Genomic DNA, 16,620 nt, shown 5'->3' with positions numbered 1-16,620 from the left:
GGAAGAGAAACTTCCTGCAGCTGCTGCGGTCCCACTGAAAGCGGCACATCAGGACCCCCACCCAGCGGCTGCAGAGATTAGCTGTGCTGGGAAAAAATAACCCTCACCCCGCCTAGTGTGTACCTGGTGGCTGAAGCCGCTGTGAAAAGGAAAGTCGTAATGTTTCCATGGTCATATACCGATGTTTGGAAGAAAAAAAAGTTGAAATACACGTTCTTCACCTAATTCACTCATCAGCTAGCCGATAATTTCTGAGCGGTTTTTAGAGAAAAAAAAAAAAGCATCGGTGGGATGTTATGTCAACATGAACCAGGATCTAAGGAATGTTTACATAACATTGTTGAATCCATACCATGGAGCAGTGGTTCTCAAACTCTGTCCTGAGGACCCCAACCAGTTTCCAGGTCACCCAGCAGGTGCACAGGTGTATTTATTACTAATCATCAAGTTATAAGGGGAGGCAGACACTAATATTGAGTGAAAGCATTTCCTGTGGATCCCGTGCACTTAAGCTAAAGGAATCTCAGTTTGTGCTTTTTCAACTTGCAGTGAGCATTGCACATTATGGGCTCGATCCAATTAGGTGCTATGGGTGTGATGTGCCGTTGCAATGGAGTTAAAACGCAGGCAATGGCCTGGCACATCGCACCCTTCGCAGCCCGACTCGCCACTGAATTCGCCTGACAGCGAGCAAAGTCAGCTGAGTCCGGGCGGCCGTCAAGCACAGCCACTGTCACGATGACTCGTACATCGCACCTAACTGGATCAAGCCCTATATATACGCAACTAAACTATACAGGAGACTGATTGATTGTAATTCATTAGTGAGGATTTCTACTCAAAAAGTTACCTTGTTTCATATTTCACATAGGTTTATACTGTACAACAGTGGTCTGGGAACAGGGGTAAATTACCCCACATGGGTAAAAATGAAATTCCTGGGGGTAATTGGCGGACAGCCGGGCATGCATATGAATCATTCTATAATATAGAATGATTCATATGCATGCCCGGCTGTGCCGCAGGGAGGCTCTAAGCCGGACGCCCACTGAGAAGTTATTACCAGCGGCCGCCAGGCTCCTTCCCTCCAGCTTCCGGCTCTCTCCATGCGATCTATGGGAGACACATCATGACATCTCTCCCATAGTTCCGAGGAGCAGCCAGGCGGACAGGACGGCGGCGGATGCAGGTACGGGGATTAAGGTAAGTGGCACTACATGGGCATTATATGGGGGAACTACTACAGGGGCATTATATGGAGGTTCTACAATAGGTTTCCTTCCTTTCAAATCAAGGGGGTAACGTCGGCGTATCAAATATATTTTGGGGTAAAAGGTGAAAAAAAAGTTACCTGACCCCTGCTGTACAAGGACCGATCGAAGTCCAAGGGACACTATTTTATACAACGAGAGATGGTAAGAACTTACCTTTGTTATCTCTGTTTCTACGAAGTCCTTAGGGTCCACAGAGATACCTTGGGGTATAGGCTTGGCTCTGCCATGGGCACCAGTTAAACTCTTCATCCCAGGATGCACTGGGCCCCCTCCTATACCCCGGCCCCAGGCCAAGGCACCTCAGTTTTAGTATCAAGCCATTGGCCAGAGGAGAAAAAGGAAGAAGAAAGTCTGGAACACACAAGATTCACATTCTCACAGAGAAGGAGACAGAAACTGGCGACCAGAACAACACCCTACAGAAGCACAGGGCATCAGGGCAGGCCAACCCCTCTTATGCAAACCATACAGGACAAACAAAGAACTGGTACGGTCCACATAAATCCGCAGAGCCCGTCCCACATCCGAAGAGGCCTCACTAGCCGAGAGATCCAATGAATTAAAGGCTGGGACCACAATTTCTTCGTTAATGTGGAAACTAGACACCACCTTAGGAAGGAAATCAGGGCGGGTACGAAGTACCACCTTGTCTGAATGAAAAATCAGAAAGGGGGGACGACAGGAGAGAGCTCCCAAATCAGACACCCTTCTATCCGAAGCAATAGCCAGAAGGAACTCTGTCTTTGTCGTAAGCCATTTCAAATCCACAGAACCCAGAGGTTCGAATGGAGGACCTTGGAGCGCCCTCAGGACCACAGCCAAATCCCACGGAGCCACCAGAGGGACAAAGGGAGACTGGATGCGAAGGACACCCTGCAGAAAGGTGCGGCTATCAGACAGCATAGCAATCCTATGCTCAAACCAAACAGACAGGGCAGAAACATGCACCTTCAGTGAAGCAAGGCGTAGACCTAGATCTAAGCCTGCCTGTTGAGGTAACAGCACTGGAGTGTTGATGGACAGACACTGAAGATCCGAGTACCAATTCCGTCTGGGACACGCAGGAGCCACCAGCAGGATCTTGCCTCCTTCCTGCCTGAACTTTTGAATTACTCAAGGCAGAATGGAGAACGGAGGAAACAGGTACGCGAACTGGAAGTTCCACCGTACCGACAGAGCGTACACCAGGAGAGCCCATGCGTCTCTTGTACGGGATCTGTTCACGCACCACTTGCGGTTGTGTCTGGAGGCCATGAGGTCTATTTCTGGAAGACCACACTTGTCCACCAGGAGCTGGAACACCTCCTGGTGAAGAGACCATTCCCCCGGGTGTACATCGTGGCGGCTGAGGAAGTCCGCTTCCCAGTTGAGCACTCTCGGGATGAACACGGCCGAAATGGCTGGGAGATGGCTTTCTGCCCAAGTCAGAATGCGGGATACCCCCCCTTAGAGCCGCTTGACTTTAAGTTCCTCCTTGACGGTTTAGGTAAGCCACCGTGGTGGCGTCTGACTGAACCTGCACGGGTTTTCCCTGCAGGAATAGTCCTGCTTGTTGCCAGTGGCCGAAGCTCCAATATATTGATCGGCAGGACCAATTCCTCTGACGTCCACCGGCCCTAGAAGACGTGTGGGCGTGTCACAGCGCCCCAGCCCCAAAGGCAGGCATCCGTTGTTAGAAGGGCCCAATCCGAAATCCAAAATGGATGTCCCCAGCTGAGATGGGACTTCTGTAACCACCAGGTCAGGGACAGGCGCACCTTAGGAGTGAGCCTGATCATCTGCGTCTTTATTTGACGGGGAATTCCGCCACATCTGGAGAGGATGAACATCTGCAGAGGCCTGGAATGGAACTGGGCATACTCCACCATGTCGAACGTTGACACCATGTAACCCGGTAACCTCATTGACGAGAGAAGAGACACTCGGCGACTCTTTAGAACATTGCGTATCCTGGACTGCAACAGGGCTATCTTTTCTTCTGTCAAGAAGATCCTCTGTTGCTGAGAGTCCAACAATGCTCTGAGATGGAACATCCTCTGAGAAGGAATTAGAGAGGACTTCTTCCAGTTCACTAGCCAGCCGTGAGCCTGCAACACTGATATTGTCAGTTGCAGATGGTTGCAAAGGACCTGTGGCGCTCCTGCCTACAACAGAAGGTCATCCAAGTAAGGTAAACAGGCGAACCCCCTGCAACCGTAGGTTGGGGATATACAGGTAAGCATACTGAATATCCAGGGACACCATAAAATCCCCAGGCTGCATAGCTAATACAAAAGAATGCAGAGTCTCCATTCAGAACCGAGGGACCCTTAAAAACTTATTCAAGGACTTGAGGTTGAGGATAGGTCGGAATGATCCATTTAGTTTTTGGACCAGAAAGAGGTTGGAGTAATAGCCCGTCCCCCTTAGGGTAAACGGAACAGGCTCTATAACTCCCATCTGGAGCATAGAGCGCACCACCTCCTGGATCGCTAGAGCCTTCGTTGGATCTGAAGGAAGGCCTGCTGCAAAGAACTGATGAGGAGGCCTTCTGCGGAAGGAGAGGGCATATCCCTGAGATACCACTTCCCTTAGTGTCTGTGGTGGTCTGGTACCAACACTGGGCGTATTGCAGAAGTCGGCCTCCCACCTTGAGGTCCCCAAAGGGGAGGCCTAGGGTTCGTCTTCCAGCTTGGCTGCCGGAAGTCTTCGACTCCAAGCTTGTTTCTTGGGCTTAGTGGTCTTTTTGGGACCTGAAGGTCTCGGAAAGGACTGCACCTTAGATTTGCCCTGTGGGCGATAGGGCCGAAAGGACAGATTTTTAGATCCAGATGGAGTCAGAGCTGAAGGTAGACGTGCAGATTTGGCAGCCGCCAGCGTGTCCACTATCTTGTCCAAAGCTGGTCCGAACAGGACCTGCCCATTATAAGGTAAGCATTCCAAGCCCTTCTTGGATTCAGTGTCTGCCCTCCAAGAACGTAACCACAAGGAGCGTCGGGGGGCCACGGCCGCCGCGGAAATCCTAGAGGTAAGAAGGCTCAAATCCAAGGCCGCTTCGTTAATGTACGTAGCGGAATCCCAGATGTTACCTACTAACACAACCTGTTCATTGGTACCCTCCAAAGCAAACGATGCTTCCAATGCGTCCGCCCATCTTTCCATAGCCTGAGCCACCCAGCAGACTGCCATAGCTGGTTTGGTGGCTCATCCGGCGAGAGAATAGACTTAAGGCACACCTCCACCTTATGGTCTGTAGGATCCGTCAGAGAAGACATGGATGGCATAGGTAAAGTCGCACTCTTTACTAAGCGCGTCACATGAGAGTTCACCTGAGGCGGAGGCTCCCATTTAGTGAAATAATCTTCCGGGCCAGGCGCTTGTGAGGCTGAAATCTTTTTCCCGGAGATTTCCATGACTCCTCCAAGTGATCTACTAACTGGCCAGATAGAGGAAAAACTGCTGCAGCACCTTTAACCTTTTTAAAATAAGCATGAGTAGGTGCTGCAGGTAGGTTATCATCAGTAATCACCATGGCCGCACGGACCGCCCGCATGAGACCTGGAATATATATATATACTAAATTTAACCTCCGCCCCTGTTTGAGGGGTGTCAGTGTCAGACAAATCTAGAATTTCACCCTCATCAGATGACCCGTCATCATCATATTGTGTGGATGGATATGACAATAATGGCCTCTTAACAGGTCTAGATGAATCCTGTTCAGCAGTATTCTGTACCGTAGCTGACACAGAATTAGACCAAACAGAGTCTCCTGGAACAAGAACCTGTTGCGGGGGGAACTGCGCCATTACCATCGGCCCCTGAACCCCTAGTACTGGAGACAGGACTACCACCTGTTGTGCGAACCCTAATTGTGGAAACTCAGGAGGGACTGTCAACCTATTTACAAGGACATTCAAGGCCTGCGCAAAACAAGCCCAAGGTGGTTCCTGGGAGGTGCTGGGTACAGCAGGAATGGCCAAACATGCAGTACATAAACCATCCTGAAGTACCACCCCCTCCCCCACACCTGCTTTACATCTGGAGCAGGAAAATAGGAGAGGTGCACCCATGGACACAGAATCCTCACTGGACATGTTTGTATGTGACTTCTGCCACAGTAATACATTTTTTAACTGTGGGGCAGATTCCCACCCTGACAGTACCGGCACCGAGAGGGCTGAGCAGGAGGTAGAATAGGGATAGTAAAATGGCTGACAGAGAGAAGAATCAGACACACAGCGCTAGCATAAAGGTCACATACAATGCAGAAAATTATCTGCACTAAATGTACTATCCCCTACACTGAGCAGCAGCCCGGTAGCGATAGAGTTACATACTCTGACCTTATAGGAGAGGTATGTAAGGGGCACCCAGGCTCCGCACCCTGCATCCACAGCATACTCTAAGATAGCCGCGGGAGGAATGAAGGGAGGCGGGCCCCGGAGAAGATCACTGCTTCAGCCCGCAAAAACCTCAGAGTAAGGCGCCTGTGAGCAGTGAGGGGAGGAGCCTCCTGTACTGAACATGGAAGGCGTCCTAGCCTGGCAGGCCATTAAGCCCCCGGGATGCTGGAGCGCATCCATAACGCTCCAGCCCCGCATCCCTGGTGGTATAGTGTGAGCGCAGGCTCAGTGCCTGGCTCCGCTATACTGCCGTCCCCAGGGAGCCCCCAGCCCTAGGGATGCCGCACTGCATAACAGTGGGCGCCTGTCCAAGGCCCCCGGGGGTTCCGCTAGCTGGAACCCCCCAGAGCCCGCCGAGTTCCCCGGATCACTACCGGTGGTCGGCGCCAGCGGGGGTGTCGGAGCGGTAACATGGACGTCCGCTGGACTGTCCATGTTACTGCTCTTGAAGATCTTCAGGGGCTGTGATGAAGAGTTTAACTGTGTGGTGCCCATGGCGGAGCCAAGCCTATACCCCAATGTATCCCTAAGGACCCTGGAGTAGAAATGTATGTTTTACTATGTGGTAGATTTGTTATATTTGTGTCAAAATTGCTAACTTTGAATATGTATATTAAATGTTATATTTTACTAAGAGAAGCCTTGTCTAAATATTTTGTTTCAAAGTCAAGTGGTTATTATATTGTAGTCATTTTTAATACGCTTCACTCTGAAGCAAAGCCAACAATCTTTTTTAGTTTCTTTATTACTAATCGACAAATTTTAAAAGATCCACAGGAGGAGCTAATTATTTCACTCGTGGTTCTGTGAAGAGACCTGGAAACATGCACTGTTTGGGGTTCTCAGGACAGAGTTTGAGAACCTGTACCATGAAGTATTCAGCCTGTTCTTGGCGGACTATGGACCTCATTCAGAGTCGGGCGTAAGCGGCCGCTCGGTCGTACGCATCCGAATTTTCCAAACAACGCATGCGTACGGTTAGTTGTGCACATGTGCGTACGAGACCTTGCGATCCAAAATGCTGTCGATCGTATGGCTTACGAGCAGGAAGTGGCTTCCGAGAGTTGATTGACATGAAAGGCCGTTTGTGGGTGTTGACGGGGGTAGTGGTCTGAAAACGCAGGCGTTCCCCCACCATTTTCAGGGCGTTTTAGGGGCGTACATAAATTACCTGCTACGACAGACATAGAAGGCCGGAAGTAGTAAAACGTCACTCTGCGAGCAGGTTCGAGGCCTGGCTGATAGTACAGCTTGAGGTTGGGTACGTGCTCTCTCAAGCTATCGAATGTTACTGATGTTAGGATTGATGTTTCTATTTTGAACCACACAATGCAAGCAGCTAATAATCATTTGTTGTAGCTAATAACACTAATTGGCTTGTAATTGATTCAGCTGCGTTCGCATTAGCAAATAATAAGAATAAATATATTTCATGGGGATGGCTTATTCGATGCGTTTTTTGTTAATTTTTGGTGTAATTTGCACACAACACAAGCGGCCGCAACCATCAGAAGAAAATTAACATACAGCGACTGACAACGATTGACGCTAACTGCTATCACTCGCTAGCTAGAGGAGGTGCATTGTTCACGTATGGGCGTCACTTTGATTGCGACCGGCCGGCCGATTGCTTCCTTTTTCAGTTTTGCAGTCGTTAGGCTTACGACCGACTCAGAATGAGGTCTTATGTCCTATCCGGTGTTGAGATACACTTTACTAGGACTTTTCCTGGTAGGCAGTCACCTAATTGAGAGGCCTGAACTCTGTCTTTTATATTTCAAATTAATTTTAATTTGTTATGTAAATAATTGATATCACCCAATGCTGAGACATGGAAAGGAAGGGGGAGTACATGTATGGGCTGGGCTTACTAAATTATACACTAAGGGACTTTTTCTGAGTTGGATATAAACATAATTTGTGGCTTTTTAGCTACAACATGCATTTCTTTTGTGCGAATGTGCACCTTTTTGCACTGCACGTCTTTTTTCAGCTGTAAGCATTACTTGTGTACGAATAGAGGGCCAGGACTCAGGCAGTGGGAGTGAAGTCACAGACAAGGTTCAGTAATGGTACGCACACACGGTACGATTTTAACGAACAATAGTGATCAACGATAAATCGTTACATTTTTATGCAGCGAATAACGATGCGCATACCCGCATGGACGATAACTATATCTACGGTTGTCCGTACATGCAGGACAACTTGGCCGATTTTAACACGATTTGCATGTTAATAGATATCTATGATAGCTATATCAGTGAAGTCATCTATCAGTGTGTACACCCAAAATCGTTCGCCCGCACTACAGAAAATTGAAGGGAAATCTATCAGCGATATCGTTGGTTGTGCAGGTTGTACCGTGTGTATTCACCATAAGAGTATGGTGTAGGCATGCAGTCACTATTTGCAACTGATGGAAAATTAACAATGTGAATGCAAAATGAGATTACCTTTCTGCATTCCGACTACAATGAAATAAGTAGTGGTAGCTACTATAAAGTAGGTCCCTACAGTCTGGATTCTGTTGAATAACAGTGCAAGACTCAGCGGAATAAGAGCCTGAGTACGAGTTAGGAGTAAAGCAAAAAAGAGCATGTAACTGTGCACCTTGGAAAATCCATACCTCCCAACATGACCCATTCCAGGAGGGACAAAATGCTGTTACCGGACCTCCCTCTTAATTTATGATTGTCATCACCTGTGTTGAAACACCTTTCTGATCAATTAAGTGGTTCAACACAGGTGCCAGTAATCATAAATTAAGAGAAAAGTCCGGGAACAGAGCGTTTCGTCCCTCCTGGAATGGGTCATGTTGGGAGTTACGGCTAATCATGTTTTACTGCAGGTGGGGGAGATGGTGCAGAAAGATGTAGATGTGAGAGCGGTGTGTCCAAACTCATATCTAGATTGCGGTGTAAAATAAAGCTTCACAATATTTGTGGTCTTCATGCAAAAACAGCCAGTATTTAACCTGCATGCAAAAAAAAAAAAAACATTTGCACCCCTTGTTTGTAACAGGTTGTGTCCAGGGGGACTGCTGTTTGCTCTTTTTTGCTTTACTCCCACCTCAGAATCAGGCCCTAATACCACCTCCATGGGAATACCAAAGTGCAGAATAGAGAACATAAGTACCTATGACCAGGTGGTCAGGATAAGAAAGCAGGTTGAGGGGCCATAACCTAACGGATTGCGCGATCCTGCAATGGAAACAGAAATGCCGACCTACAGCCACCGATGTTCTGCGATCTAGCGGAGGTTCGGTGAAATTCTCCATTTTAAATTTCACCAAATCACGATCATATTGTGATTAGATTTCACTGATCCTGCAAACAGGCATCTCTGGATCGCAGGAACGAGACAATTCGTCGCTAGTGTATGGGGACCATTAGTTTGACATTTTCTTTACAATCTTTATCGAAAGGCTAGTAGACATCCTCTATTAATCTCAGCTCAGTAGATTGTACTCCTGCCACTGCAAATTGAAAATGGCCGTCCCTAATAAAATAACGCCTAATAGAGATGTAATATATTAAATTTGGTTATTGTTACCAAAACTCAGTCTTAAACTGTACTCTCAGTCAAACAGTGTACTTTAAGGCAGAAAAAAAGAATAGAGAAACGAAGGCCTGAGTGGTACGGAAGCCCAATGATTTGCGTACAAACCCGATGGTGACAGATCGGTGAATGTGCAGGATCTGTACTGCAGATGTGCTGATCAGTGTTCGCAGGATCATTTGCAGTGCCCACTAAGCCTCAGCATGTCAATCCGTTTGGGGGCGGAGGTGGCAATGGTGAGCTCATTACAAAACAGGTGGCATGTAACCCCCTTTTGTAGGCATGCTGAGGCCAGGGTCTGCATCACCCAATGCAGATTTCCTGTCCCCCGGGCTGAGAAGTTCCAGATGCCATCCCAAATAAGTTTAGGCTTACTCAGATGGCCAATGGCAATCTGATGCTGCATCTTCGGATGCAACACTCATCTGCAATGCCAGCAGTGGACGCCTTTTGCCTTCAGACGCCTCCTGTGCCATGACCATATTTTCGCATCGCTGCGGTGTCCAAAGACTCAGGTTTTATCATGTGTGTAAAATGTATGTTAATCAAATACCAGGTCAAATTCCTCCCAAAAAATGTATCTGTAATATTACAGTTGAAAATTTTACCACCTTAAATTATTCTACTCTTATTATGGTCCCTCACACCTCCTCATACACAATATATTCAGCCTCTTACATGCATACACAACCAAGGTGTTACTATGACATGCAGGAAAAGCAGACATGGGAACACTCATGGTTTGAAAACATAGAACTTGAAAATTACCAAGAAATTAGAATATAAAAAACACAATGCAACAATGTTTGGAATTATATAATATTTAGGAATAATGGGAAGGGGGGGTGAGGACAAGATAGGGTGTGCAATAACTACACAGGTTCTGTGATAGGCTAATTGAAACCAGGTGAAATGACTGCTGGAAACCTGCATTTCATCATCCTCCTGCAGCTCAAACACCGATTCCAAGTACCTATGGTTATAATATGTTCCCTTTAGGGATGAGCTGGCAACACTATAATGACAATGTGCAGTAATATGTTATTTGTCTTATTCTCCAATTGAAGTCAGATAAGAATGAAAAAAACTGAATAAAAACTGCACCAGCCTCAGATCAAACAAAATATCTCTCAAAATTAGAGCATTCTCCCCTCTATTTCTAGATATTTCATATATATTTTGTATTTTTAAAATGTTTATCTTCAATACTTATGCTACAAAGAGAAAAACAAACCTCAGTTGGGAGCAATTCAGAAAAAGTTGAGCGCAGCATTCTGTATCTAATACTGGAGCAATAGTGGACGGAGAAGGTCATTCATGTGGTTCTAATTCAGCCAAACAAGGAAGACCGTGATCATTGTCAGGGACAGTTTTACAAATAAAACAAGAACAAAACTGGGGAGATGACAATGGTACATTAAAAAACATTTCTTGGCATTAAACAGACTATTAAACGTATTAGCAGCTTCAGTGTTTAGCATGGCAATACAATCAGGGTACAGAATTTAGATGGACTTATAAAAGATATTCATTATTAGAAAAATGAATGTCAATTAAGAATCTGTGTTCCATCATATGAACTCTGATTTCTCCTGTTATTTATTTGACTTGCCACAACTGTAAGAATAAGGCAGTAATATGGTGCTTGTCAGGTGCCCCTAAGCAGTGTATTAGAAGTCCTTCATCTTCACCACTCAATAAACGCCAACCTAGTTATACAAAGAAGGGTCCATTGAACAATAGCAGAATGCAATACAGCAATTTGATAGGGCCAGTTGTGAGGTTACCACTTAAACTGATCATGTTAAGAGTTTATGCAAGTTCCATGACGTCAAAACAGAAGTGTGCGAGACGGTTCAAAAAGCAGCTGATGTTCCACCACATATTGCTGAACCCAGTTTTACTAAGTTCATCACGTTACCTTTAGCCAGATGTGGTCTTGGTGATAGACGAAATGACCACTTTTAGGCTGCACAACAAATCTAAGATCATTGTTTACTGTATTGACATATTACTGTTGCTCCTTCAATAAAGCAATATTGTTTATTTTATTTAAAGCTGTGTTATAAGACTTTGTATACATTAATAAAGTTACAGGTTTTTAACGTCTCATCCCTGATGTTGAAGTTCTTTCAAGGGAAGCATTTAAGAAAGACAAAAATTGGAAGACTGAAGGAGAAGAGAGCCGAGCTTGCTTTGGTCACTCTATTCCACGTTTTGATGGTGGGATTAGGTGAGAGGGCAGATCTGTTGGAAGCTCATGCCCTTCTAGCTTTACTTTTATTAAGTGATTTGCTAAGGCAAACTCTTCATCGTCAAGCAGACCATCTCGGTCTACATCGGCTAACTTCCAGATCTTACCCAAAACAGTGTTGGGGAGTTTGGACTTCACCATTTCCTTTTTGGCACTGGCACCTGTGATCTTTCCATTGACGGGTGAAAGAGTGTAGAAGATTTCATCATATGTTGGTTTGTCTTTGCCTACTACCCACTCAACATCATCAATGCCTTCTCCAGCCCCCTCACCATATCCGTGGCCAAACGGACCATTCATGGTTCCCTCAAATGCACCACCTTTCACCACTTGGTTTGTCATCTGCGACTCTTCCTGCCGAACCATAACCATAAGCCGAGCAATGTCATTTGCCAGCATGTCATCTACTGCGTCTAGCAACTTTGGCTTCAAAGCTTGGAACTTGGTAAAGTCTTGTGTCATTAGGACTTCCTGAAAAAGATTAGACACAAGGGAGATGTTTGGCAGAACGTCAAGTAACATACAGGTTTCCGTCTACATTCTCAGCTGTTTTTGACTAACTGACATTGGCATGGTGATCTCTCAAAGTGCACACTGACAGAAATCATACTCTCTTTGTGGGTTATACAAGTGAATTAATGGAACATTGAATCTGTAGTAGATCTTGGAATATAAATCAATACAAAGTATTTATAATGTGTATCCACCTAGTCTGGTATTCTTGCAACACACTGAACACACACAGACTAGTGTGAACTATGAATGACGACACCCAACTTCCTGAAATTGGAAACAAACTTGACGGTTGCAGTGAACACACACATTGTAGTATGGGGGCACCTTAATATCATCTGTAAGCTTGATTTAGTTTATATTAAAATACTGCCATGATATTTGAAAAGGGAATATACAGATTGTGTCTACCTCGCAGTACAAAATAAGCAGCTTATGATTTAGCTATTCTATTTTCCTTTAATAGATTGCTTTGAACTAGTGTGACCCAGACAATGTACATTTAGCTACACTGTTAAAGGTTTATAAAAACAAAAAAAAAATCTTTTTCCTTGAATTACCCTTTCATAGTATAAGTAGTGTATAGTGCCAAACTAAACTCCTTCAAATATGAAATATCGCTTTACGAACTGGAAAAGATATAGGGCCCGATTCAGCACGGATCGTACGCAGATCGGTCGAATGTTGCGTACTGCGCATGTACCGCACTGCGATGAAGCATACGGACAGGAGTCCATCGCAGTGAGGGACAGGCCGTGAGCATTTGTTGGTGGTGACGGGGGGGAGGGGGCAGTACTTAGTGCGTGTGACGAGACTTGCAATTTCTGCAATGGGTCAGGCCTGCTGTAATTGTGCGTGATGGGCCGATGTGCTTCGATGTTACCAATGTATACGCAGGACTGCAAGGTATTACGAATGTGAAAAAGCTGTAGTGGGTGTCTCTATGCTGGCTGAGTGGTGGCAGACATTAGCATATTATGGCAGCTTCATTGCATGCGATTACGCAGCGGCGATCGGTGCTGAATCAGGCCCATAGTTCATATAAAACTCCTTTTAGGCAGCAACAAAGCCACCAAAAAGTTTGAATAATAAAAGGGTCTTTGTTAGTTGCTACAAAGTGCTCTTTTATAGGAGCAGTGAGTTTAAGTTGCTATAAACTAGGACATAGGTTCTCAAACTCGGTCCTCAGGACCCCAAACAGTGCATGTTTTCCAGGTCTCCTCACAGAATAACAAGTGAAATAATTAGCTCCAGCTTTGGGTCTTTTAAAATGTGTCAGTGAGTAAAGACTGCACCTGTGCAACTGCTGGGTGACCTGAAAAACGTGGCCTTTGTGGGGTCCTGAGGACAGAGTTTGAGAACCACTGAACTAGAAGATTTCCCAGGACAATAAAGCCACTAACATTCTTCTAGGGAAATCACGTCTCACCTGCATTTTCTTAAGACTGGGAAAGTCTCCAGGAGAAATTTGATATTCCTTTTCTATTTTCATATATATCTCAGCCAGGTTGTTTATCAGCTCTTTCTTCTTGTTCTCCTTGCCAAAGACATTAGGCATATCTTTTTTTAATGCGCTAATAATATACGCATGGACCTGTAAGGAAGACATTGGAGGCAGATTACAACAGAGGTTGGTATTTGACCATTAAGAATAGATCATCCATTTTCTACAGCGAAGACCGACCTTGGTACCTCTGCAAGAAGCATAACCAGGTTAAATATTAAGGGCCTCAATTACAGCTGAACACAAAAATAAGAACATACATGCAAAAACGTGTGATTTACAACTGTATTTTGAGTGGAAACATCTTAATTCTTCCAGCTATCTGAATAGCCTGGGATAGGAGATCTTGAGGACTGCAATATTTTTTGTGCTGCAAAAAATAAAATTAGAAAAAAAAAAAAACCCCACCCCCACACAAAATAAAACCCCTCCTCTACAACATGAGCACCCCAGCTGTATAGGAGGTTTAAAATTGGATGAGGAAAAGTTAAACTCTGCTACAAAGGTTGCAGTTGTCACAGATCATACACAATGGCAAGACTGAGCGCAGCAATGTCTCTCCCAGGCAAAGAATTCAAAGCAGACTGGGTTTTCAAGATGTGCTGTTCAAGATATTTTGAAGAAGCACAAAACAAACGGGAAACATTGAGGACCGTAGACACAGTGGTCAGCCAAGGAAACATCAGATGAAAGACACATCATGCTTCCTTCCCTTTGAAATCGGAAGATGTCCAGTAGTTCCATAAGCTCAGAACTGGCAGAAACCAGTGGGACCCAGGTACAGCCATCTACTATACGAAGAAGTCTGGCCAGAAGTGGTCTTCATGGAAGAATTGCAGCCAAAAAGCCATACCTTTGACGTGAAAACAAGCCCAAGCGTCTCAACTATGCATGAAAACATAGGAACTGGGGTACAGAAAAATAGCAGCAGGTGCTCTGGACTGAGGAGTCAAAAGTTTAAATATTTGGCTGTGAGTTTGTTCACCGAAGGGCTGGAGAGCAGTAAATGAGTGTCTGCAAGCAACAGTGAAGCATGGTGGAGGTTCCTTGCAAGTTTGTGGCTGCATTTCAGCAAATGGAGTTGGGGGTTTGGTCAGGATTAATGGTATCCTCACTGCTGAGAAATACAAGAATACTTATCCATCATGCAATACCATCAGGGAGGCGTCTGATTGGCTCCAAATTTATTCTGCAGCAGGACAATAACCCCAAACATACAGCCAGTCATTAAGAACTATCTTCAGTGTAAAGAACAAGGAGTCCTGAAGTAATGCTATGGTCCCCACAGAGCCCTGATCTCAACATCGAGTCTGTCTGGGATTACATGAAAAGACAGAAAGATTTGAGCAAGCCTACATCCACAGAAGATCTGTGGTTCTCCAAGATGTTTGGAACAAACTCCCTGCAGAGTTCCTTCAAAAACTGTGCGCAAGAGAACTTAGAAGAATTGATGCTGTATTGAAGGCAAAGGGTGGTCACACCAAATATTGATTTGATTTAGATTTCTCTTCTGTTTATTCACTTTGTGTTAATTTACAAAAATAAAAATAACAGGTGGAGTCTCCCATATCCAAATATTATTAAATACGGAATATTTTGAAATACAGAATTTTTTTGAGAGTGACTGAGATAGTGACACCTTTGCTTTTAGATGTATCAATATAAACAAACTTTGTTTAATACACAAAATTATTAAAAATACTGTATAATGTCATCTTCAGGCTGCGTTTATGAAAAATTTATTTTGTGTATGTACTCAAACTTTGTTTGATACACAAAATAATTAAAAATATTGTATAAAATTACCTTCAAGCTATGTGTATAAGGTGTGTATGAAGCATAAATGCATTCTGTGCTTAGATTTGGGTCCCATTCCCAAATCTCTCATTATGGTATGCAAATATTATCATCATCATTATCATATATTTATATGGTGCCACAAGTGTTCCGCAGCGCTTTACAGAGTACATAAACAAATAGGCGACCAGTGATTTACAATACAATGCAGACCAATATATACATTTTACATTTCTACATTAGCGACTATAACACCCACATAGGCAGCAGAGCATAAGTAACCACGTTTTAGGTTCCCTAGTGGGGAGTAAGAAGTAGATGAAAGTAAAGTAAGGAGAAGAACAAGAGGGTAGAGCTTACATTCTAAAAGGGAGGGGCAGACAAACCGGTGTGACACAGATGAGAGCTGGAAGGCTTTAATGAAGTATTGGGTCTTGAGAGCCCGTTTGAATGATTGCAGAGAGGTGGAGGGTCTGATGGGGAGAGGGAGAGCACGGGCAAAGGTGGGAGTGGGAGGAAGTAATCAGTTGGCATGAAAGGCGGCGTGCATTAGTTGGGCGAAGAGGGCGGACAGGAGAGTGAAGAGAGATGAAATCGAGGGTGTGAGAACCTTGAATTGGGTTCTGAAAGGGAAGGGGAGCCAGTGGAGGGCTTGCAGGAGAGGGGAGGCAGATGTACTGTAGAGCGTTTGGAGAGGAAGATGAGCCGAGCAGCAAATCAGATATCCAAAATACTTCTGGTCCCAAGCATTTTGAATATGGGAGACTCAACCTGTATTAGCACTTCTATTTTTGAAAGCATTCTTACTTTGCAGCATTTTTTCCATACCTGCCTAAAACTTTTGCACAGATATGTCCTTACACAGCACTGCTGTAGTCACACCAGCTCCCGTTAAGAGTCTGCTAGCGCCAGATGTCTTTATTGACGAAAGCGCGACTGGAACGCACCAGCAGACACGGCTGATTAATTTGCTATGCGACACTTGTATATCTGTGTGCAACTAAGTCCCTGAATCTGTATACAACGTGCTATGATGTAGTGTCCGCAGCTTTTTTCCATTCAAGTTCTGTTGTGATTCATATACAGACAGGTACACAGATATACAGTACATGCGTAGAACATCAAATTAATCAGCACAGTCATCTGGTGCATCCTAGTTGCATCACATTGCAACTTAAGACATGTTTTCAGCAAAAAAAAAAATAGACACCCCGACGCTCGCAGAATCTCACGGGACATGGCAACTCACTCATGCCAGGCAAGTTGCGCTGTGTGGCGTATAGAGACTAGATGTATGAGGACACATCTGTACATACATATACATACAGTGAA

The 16,620-nt window shown here is 44.9% G+C and overlaps 1 protein-coding gene across 1 annotated transcript in view; it reads right to left on the bottom strand.

Moving 5' to 3' along the window:
• Positions 1-10,025: 10,025 nt before the first annotated feature.
• The window catches only part of EHD1 (EH domain containing 1), a 37,537-nt gene continuing 30,942 nt past the window's right edge, over positions 10,026-16,620 (bottom strand). Inside the window, exons 4-5 of the mRNA XM_088480018.1 lie at positions 13,417-13,581; positions 10,026-11,945 (exon numbers count right to left, since the gene is read on the bottom strand). Of these exons, the coding sequence (XP_088336144.1) occupies positions 11,421-11,945; positions 13,417-13,581 (690 nt within the window). The 3' untranslated portion in view covers positions 10,026-11,420. The remainder of the gene's footprint in view (positions 11,946-13,416; positions 13,582-16,620) is intronic.

Source organism: Taudactylus pleione, unplaced genomic scaffold (assembly GCF_031769625.1).
Source record: "Taudactylus pleione unplaced genomic scaffold, aTauple2 ptg000250l, whole genome shotgun sequence".
Lineage (NCBI taxonomy): Eukaryota > Metazoa > Chordata > Amphibia > Anura > Myobatrachidae > Taudactylus > Taudactylus pleione.
This window is presented reverse-complemented; position numbering and strand designations above follow the sequence as displayed.